The 8,612-nt window shown below is 45.2% G+C and overlaps 1 protein-coding gene across 1 annotated transcript; it reads left to right on the top strand.

The window, feature by feature from the left end:
• Positions 1 to 279: 279 nt before the first annotated feature.
• On the top strand, positions 280 to 4,995 carry HO133_004017 (uncharacterized protein; the record flags this gene model as incomplete). Its single annotated transcript, XM_037294936.1, has 5 exons — positions 280 to 714; positions 773 to 3,793; positions 3,849 to 4,078; positions 4,128 to 4,669; positions 4,724 to 4,995. The coding sequence occupies 5 exons, from the start codon at positions 280 to 282 to the stop codon at positions 4,993 to 4,995; spliced, it is 4,500 nt and encodes a 1,499-aa protein (XP_037148983.1).
• Positions 4,996 to 8,612: the final 3,617 nt, after the last annotated feature.

The following is an 8,612-nucleotide window of genomic DNA, read 5'->3' as shown; positions in this document are numbered from 1 at the left end:
CCTATCACTTGATACTCTACTAGCAACGACTCTAAGCCGACCCTCCGTTCCGAATTTTGGTCGCCGCAGCCGGTAACAATATCGGACAACAATTCACTCTCGCTCGCTTTGAAACAAACATCTCGTGTGGGAAGATTCAATACTTCATTTCACTCGTTCAACCTAGTCTGAAAGATGTTACGCTGAGATTGCGCTGGTGGGGTACATATCATCTTACCAGGTCCAAAAGCTACGGGGATTCCTGGATGATCACTATCAAGTGGACCCGGTCTTGTCGCTATGGCGATTCAGCCATACCAGGAAGATAGTAATGTCTCTAATCCTATCAAGCGAATTCGATGGGCGACACAGCGTGTGACCGGTGCTAATGAGCAGAAAAAAAGACATAGCATAATAGACAGGCTACATCACAGAAAGATGGGTTCCAGCGAGAAGAAAGGGGAGTCTGCGGAAGGTTCGCACTTAGATGGCATACAAGAGGAGACTGATACTTCAACGGAGAATGGCGACCAAGAAGACTCCAGGCGGAGAATCTTCTTCAACATTCCCTTGCCGGACGACGCAAAGGATGAGGATGGGCGCCCTCTGGCAAAGTACGCCAGAAACAAGATTCGTACAGCGAAGTACACCCCTTTAAGCTTCATCCCAAAGAACTTGTGGTTCCAATTCCACAACATCGCCAATATATACTTCCTGTTCGTCATCGTTCTTGCGGTAAGGAACGTGCTTCACTCCGTCACGGCTTACCATGCTGATGTGTCACGTCAAACAGTTCTTCAGCATATTTGGTGCTTCCAACCCTGGTTTAGGCTCCGTGCCTTTGATAGTCATTTTATTTGTCACTGCTGTCAAAGACGCTATAGAGGATTGGCGCAGAACCGTACTCGACAACGAGCTCAACAACTCCCCAGTTCATCGCCTGGTTGAATGGAACAACGTCAACAGCTCCGCTGACAACGTCTCATTATGGCGTAAAATCAAGAAAGCCACGACTCGCGGGATCGTGCAAATCTTCAGGTTCTTCAAGGGTAAAAGCCGAAGAAAGTCTCGCGACGAGAAAACAAACGCCGAAAGAGCCTTGAATGAAGCTCGACCTTCCGGCGAATCGACGCGGACTCGAAATTCAATGATGTCTTCTCGGACGTCATTCCACTCCATGCAAAGCCGAGGGGATGTAGACGAGATCCAGATGACACCAGTACCATCCCCGCAGCCGGGACAGCGAGGTGTGACAGAGAGTAGTAGATTGTCTCCGGGAGAGCGTCCCGGTACATCTTTTTCATACGAAGACGATAATCTCGTGCTTGAAACGGCTGAGAGCAAGCTGGCTGCTCCGAATGGAGCCAAACGCGAGAGTCGTCCTGCTCCAGCAAAATTTTATGGTAACCTTATAGACCCGCTGAAAAGTGTTCCGGGGAAGGCCAAATTCAAGAAGGATCATTGGAAAAATGTCCAAGTGGGAGATTTTCTGCGCATATACAACGACGACCAGATACCGGCAGACCTGGTCGTCTTGTCTACCTCTGATCCTGACGGTGCTTGCTACGTGGAGACCAAAGGTCTGGATGGGGAAACCAACCTGAAGGTGCGACAAGCTTTGCATAGTGGGCGCAAGATCAAGCATGCAAAGGACTGCGAGCAAACGGAATTCGTGATAGAAAGCGACGCGCCTCAAGCCAATCTATATCAATATAGTGGGGCGGCAAGATGGGTACAAAGGGATACCAGAAGTCCTGCGGCGCCCGGGACCCAAATGGCGGAACCGATTTCTATCAACAATCTTCTCCTCCGCGGATGCACCCTCCGCAATACCGAGTGGGTTCTTGGGGTGGTCGTTTTCACCGGACGGGAAACAAAGATCATGCTCAATTCTGGCATGACTCCTAGTAAACGGTCCCGCATTGCAAGGGAACTCAACTGGGACGTCATCTACAACTTTGTCATCCTCTTTTTCATGTGCCTTCTCTCGGGTATTATCAACGGAGTGATATGGTCGCAGGGCAACAATTCCTTGGACTACTTCGAATTCGGTTCCATTGGGGGCAAACCTTCGCTGGACGGATTCATCACCTTCTGGGCGTCTGTGATTCTCTTTCAGAACTTGGTCCCCATATCGCTATACATTTCCCTGGAAATCATCAGGACTGCTCAAGCCTTCTTCATCTATAGTGATACGTTTATGTATTACGAGAAGCTCGATTATCCCTGTACGCCCAAGTCATGGAACATTTCGGACGATGTTGGACAAATCGAATACATATTTTCGGACAAAACGGGAACATTGACTCAGAATGTTATGGAATTCAAGAAGTGCTCTATCAACGGGCTTCCTTATGGAGAGGCCTATACCGAGGCTCAGGCTGGCATGCAGAGGCGCCAAGGTGTCGACATCGAGGCAGAGGGGGCGAAAGCGCATAAACAGATTGCTCAGGATCGTATCAAGATGCTGAAGGACCTTCGGAAGATGCATAACAATCCCTATCTTCACGATGATGAGCTAACATTCGTTGCCCCTGATTTCGTCACCGACCTGGAAGGCCAGTCCGGGCAGGAACAGAAACTGGCGACCGAGAAATTTATGCTTGCTCTGGCCCTTTGCCATACCGTAATTACCGAAAGAACACCGGGGGATCCGCCAAGGATCGAGTACAAAGCCCAGTCGCCTGATGAAGCGGCTTTGGTGGCCACAGCCCGGGACTGTGGTTTCACGGTGATCGGCAGGTCCACCGACGGTATCATCTTGAACATCCTGGGCGAGGAAAGAGAGTACACGGTGCTTAACACTCTCGAGTTCAATTCGTCTCGAAAACGTATGAGCGCCATCATACGTATGCCTGACGGCAGGATTGTGCTATTCTGCAAAGGCGCCGACAGCGTCATCTATTCACGACTGAAGCGAGGAGAGCAACAGCAACTGAGGAAAGTCACCGCTGAACATCTCGAGATGTTTGCTCGTGAGGGTCTACGAACGCTATGCGTTGCACAAAAGGAAATAGATGAGAAAGAATATCAAGTCTGGAACAAGGAGCACGACCTTGCCGCAGCGGCCATCATCGACAGAGAGGACAAACTTGAGATTGTTTCCGACGCCATTGAAAGGGACCTCGACCTCATTGGAGGAACGGCAATTGAGGATCGATTGCAAGATGGTGTCCCGGACACCATCGCTCTGCTCGCGGATGCCGGTATCAAACTTTGGGTGCTCACGGGTGACAAAGTAGAGACGGCCATCAACATTGGTTTCTCCTGCAATCTTCTCAGCAACGAGATGGACCTGATCGTGTTCAAGGTGCAGGAGGACTCACCTGGAGCCGCCGAGGCGGAGCTGGACAAGCATCTGGCCTCGTTCAACATCACCGGCTCGGACGAAGAACTGAAGGCCGCTCGCAAAAATCACGAGCCGCCCGGACCTACACACGCTATTGTCATCGACGGCGATGCCTTGAAATTGGTCCTCGGGGAGGGGCTGCGCCAGAAGTTCCTGCTGCTTTGCAAGATGTGCAAATCTGTTCTGTGCTGCCGAGTGAGCCCTGCCCAGAAAGCGGCGGTTGTTCAGATGGTCAAAGTTGGATTGGACGTGATGACTTTGTCCATTGGCGATGGTGCGAATGATGTGGCAATGATACAAGAAGCCGATGTAGGCGTTGGGATCGCCGGTGAGGAGGGTAGACAGGCAGTCATGTCCTCCGACTATGCCATCGGTCAGTTCCGCTTCTTACAGCGACTGATTCTCGTGCACGGCCGTTGGTCCTACCGACGTTTGGCAGAGACCATTGCCAACTTCTTCTACAAGGTACGCATGAAGTAGCCGAACGGCTGATTGGTCAACGCGCTGACTGGTCTTTTAGAACATTGTCTGGACGTTTGCCCTTTTCTGGTATCAGATATACAACAATTTCGACTGCTCTTACCTTTTCGACTACACCTACATCCTGCTCGTCAATTTAGCGTTTACATCTCTTGCGGTGATCTTTATGGGTATACTCGATCAGGACGTAAACGACAAGGTTTCGTTAGCTGTTCCGCAACTCTACCGGAGAGGCATTGAGCGGAAAGAATGGTCCCAAAAGAAATTCTGGTATGTGAGAGGTATCCGTTGCTCTCACGTGTTTGCTGACCTTGTGTAGGCTTTACATGTTCGATGGAATTTACCAATCACTGGTTTGCTTCTTCATGCCATACCTGCTGTTCAGGCCCGCCACCTTCACTACCAGCAATGGTCTGGATCTCAACGACAACAAAAGGATAGGCGTGTACACCGCCACGGCGACCATCGTAGTCGTCAACCTTTACATCTTGTTGAACACCTACCGGTGGGATTGGCTGATGTTGTTGCTCGTTTCCTTCAGTATCCTCCTGATCTGGTTCTGGACTGGGGTGTACACTGCATTTTCTTCCTCTGATCAATTTTACAAGGCGGCGCCCGAAGTCTATGGCGAGCTTTCATTCTGGGTGCTTACGCTACTCACGGTCAGCATATGTCTGATGCCCCGATTCACGATCAAGTCCTTCCAGAAGATATATTTCCCCATGGACGTCGATATCATCCGAGAACAGATTCGGCAAGGGAGGTTTAAGTACCTGGACAAGTATGAGGCGTACGTGCCGCCGGGAAAAGTGCCATCAGCAGCTTCGTCCGATGTTTCTCAGCCTGCGAAAGCGGCCCCAGGTACGCGAACGCCGTTAGAAGATGATGAACGACCTATTTACCCACCCTCGGTAGCTGCGACAGGCACCACACACAACCCCCACAGCCAAACCGGCAGTGATGGGACCGAATACACTGGGCACAAGTCGTCTTTGGAGCAACCTCGCGTGTCCTTCGAACGACCGAGGCCATCATTCGACAGAATGCGGAGTTCGATGGACCAGATACGACCAAGCTACGAAGCAAGTAACGACTTTACCTCGGCAGCTCTTCTCACGAGGGTGGAGTCGAGCCATTCGGATGTGCACACCTCGAAAGCACGACATGGGCAGTCCTCTTTGCGATAGCATCACGACGCTCCGATATACGGCCTACTTTGCATGCGTCTCCCTGTACATACATCCGCCAACGACTTAGATACTCCTATCTGCGGCCATGTTTCCTGAGCGAGTTACTTTGATTGATGTTGCATGGGCGGCGTTTTGACCGGGAAGGCGTGGAAGCTGCTATCCTTGCAGAAGGTTTGGTCACTTGTGACCGCTTGATTGGAGGGCGAGGGGCTAGATCTTACGAAGAATGTCGCGGGCACTGGTGTCTATTTGTACTTGCGTACTCAGCCATCTGATGCGGTGGTTCTCGGCGCTTGACTTCTTTTTCTAGGGCGTAGAGAGAGAAATGCTGCTTTCAGTAGAAGTCTCACCCTGACAATGATAGCTGTGAAATAGACAGATACGTATCCAACATACACAGTGACATTTCCTTCAGATCTGATTCCTCGTACACCGTGAACGTTCATTCCACACGAGTACGGCGGACGAGGGCTGATACTACGAGAAAACTAAAACCAATTTTTTTTCTTCCCGTGACTTTAAAGAGATACTTAAAGAGGTTTTTTTAAGAAATATTTTAGAGAGATATTTTGGGAAATATTCTAGGGGATTCTTAGGGGGTACTCGAGGGAGATTTAAGAGATTATTCGATAGTATACTTTTAGAAGTACTCGAGGGGGTACTTTAGAGAGTACTTAATCGTGTCTACCCTCATTTGCGCCCTACCCCCATTTGCGCCCATTTTAAATCCGATAAACCCGACATAGATAGCTATCACTACCATGGTCTACCACTACCATAGCTACCACTGTTACTTTAATCAAATAGCCTACTATCATAGTCTATTATAATGGCTGATGCTACGGTACTATAGTCGCCGTCTACAGATCTAATATAGTAGACGTTGAAATTATCGGATTTAAAATGGGCGCAAATGTAAATTCGACATAGATAGCTACTACTATCATGGCTACACTATTATAGCTACCACTATTACTTATTCAAATAGTCTACTATTATAGTCTATCATAATAGCTAATACTACGATACTATACTTAGTTTCATAAGAAAACGCGAAATACTAGGAAATGCGAAATTTTTAAATCCGATAAATCCGACTTAGATGGCTACTACTATTATAGAGTATATAACTATTACTACTTAGTTTCATAAGGAAACGCATAATACTAGAAAATGCGGAATCTTAAATTCGATAAGTTCGATTTAATACTTATATGTCTACTTCTTATTAAAATTCTATAGTAACTCTATATAATAAGAATTAATAACTCTAGTTCTTTCTTACGATTAAGGCTTCTATATCGAAGAATTTAAATTATTATTTTTTAAGCCTTATTCGTATATATCCGAAAGTGCTCGATATCTGATAATGCCCGATTTAAAATCCGATAAGTCCGACGCAATATCAAAATATGGGCATTGTTTTTGATTTTACTATATATCTATCTGAATAAGACGTTATACTATATCGAGGCTCTATAGTGTAGTAAAATATCATAAAGAATAGCCTATTTATCACCTCGGACTAGCTCTTTTTAAAGATACGAAGAGAGATAAAAGTTCAGTTAAGAAAAAGGCTACTACACCTTCCACATTAGGCTTACTAATATTACTAACGCTCATCTTATTATAGCAATAACAGCAAGATAGAGGAAGACCTACTCCATAACAGTGGCGGGCCCACCATAGGCTTCCCCGCAGGCTCCATTACAGGCTTTACCAGAGGCTCCACCACAGCAACAACAGCGGGGTAAAAGAGGTAGAAGAGGTAAGAATATAGTGAAGGTAGTTAAAGAAGATGTAATAGAAGAAGAGGTAGTGGAAGAAGATGTGATAGAAGAAGACGTGGTAGAAGAAGACGTGGTAGAAGAAGAGGTAGCGACGGTTTTTTCACGAACCGATAGACCGATAAGGCCTAAAAAACGATAAATTAGATTCTCAGATACATTAATATTGCTAGCAATGGAAGTTTAGTATTATCCTTCATGATTATATCGAGTTATTATAGAATTTTAATAAAAGATAGACATTTTGATATTGCGTCGGACTTATCGAATTTTAAATCGGGTATTATTAGATATCGAATACTTTCGAATATATACGAATATCGATCTACTAACTCGTAAAAATCGTATTTCTTTTATCTTATTATATTACTACGATAGAGACTATAGTTAAGATTACGATAAAGTTCTTAATAAGTCTAGCGTAGAAGATATAATAGTCTTTTCTTTAACTAAACTTCTATCTCTCTTTATATCTTTAAAAATATCTATAGCGAGAATACTTACTATATTAGATTTATAGTCGACTATAATATCGTAGTATTAGTTCTTATAATAGAGTCTAGTAATAAGTTATTTAAATAAGTAATAGTAATAGCTATAATAGTAATAGCCAGCTATATCGAATTTATCGAATTTAAAAATTCCGCATTTCCTAGTATTATGTCTTTCCTTATGAAACTAAGTATTACTCATTTAAATGGCCTACTACTATAGTCTATTATAATAATTAATATTACGATACCATAGTCGCCGCCTATAGGTCTAGTATAGTAGGTGTCCCTATCTTAAACTCAGATATGGCCTGTTTTTATCTAACGACATATGTATCTAAGTAGTATTCGATACCTCGAAGGCTTCACCGCAGCAACAATAGTAAGGTAGAAGAGGTGAAAGAGGTAAGATAGTAGAAGAAGAGGTAATAGAAGAAGAGGTAGTAGAAGAAGAGGTGGAAGAGGTAAGGTAGTAGAAGAAGAGGTAATAGAAGAAGAGGTAGTAGAAGAAGAGGTAGTAGAGGTACGATTTTCGCAAAGTGGTAGACCGATAGAGCCTAAAAAACGGTGAATTGGATTCTCCGATATAGAAGCCTTGGTAGCAAGGAAGAACCATATTTTTTCATCCTTATTGTGCGAAGTTGCCATAGAATTTTGGTGAGAAGTAGATATTTGAGTGTTGGGCCGGACTTATCGGATTTAAATATTTCGCATTTCCTAGTATTTCGCGTTTCATGAGGAAAGGGCTTACAGCTCGGCAGGGGTGAAAAAAAGTTCGGCAGAGGTGAGTAGATGCTAAGTATATGCACCTCGTCCGAGGTGAAAGGAATACACTTAGCATATGCCAGCACCTTATCGGAGGTGAAGAAAATTAAATTTAGTCTAGCTGTTAGCAACTTAGCTAAAAAAGCCTGGTCTCGGGGTGTCTGCGCTTGATAGCCAGACACCCCTAATTGGACCTAAATACGGGCTTCCGTAGGGCCTTCGCAGGGCCTTCGCAGGCCCCCGTAGGGCCCCCATAGGGGCTATTACTAACGCCAGCGATCCTTTTATACGTATATGCGTTGCTGATATTGAGTATATATATATTTTTAGCGAAGAAGGCATAATATTAAAGCATCTATTACTATTTTATTATCTATTAACAATATTAATTATTTAGAAATTAAGAAGTCTCTGGTATATACTTAGCATATGCGTTATCCCGTCTAAAGTGTCGATATTATTTTAGACCCGGCCCGAGTTTATTCGGGGTGAAACGAATACGTTCAGTATATGCTATGAGTTTATCCGGGGTGAAGTGAGCATATACCGAAGCTTCACCTCTATCGAACTT

This window comes from Letharia lupina, assembly GCF_014066315.1.
Source record: "Letharia lupina isolate WasteWater1 chromosome Unknown contig_19, whole genome shotgun sequence".
Lineage (NCBI taxonomy): Eukaryota > Fungi > Ascomycota > Lecanoromycetes > Lecanorales > Parmeliaceae > Letharia > Letharia lupina.
This window is presented reverse-complemented; position numbering and strand designations above follow the sequence as displayed.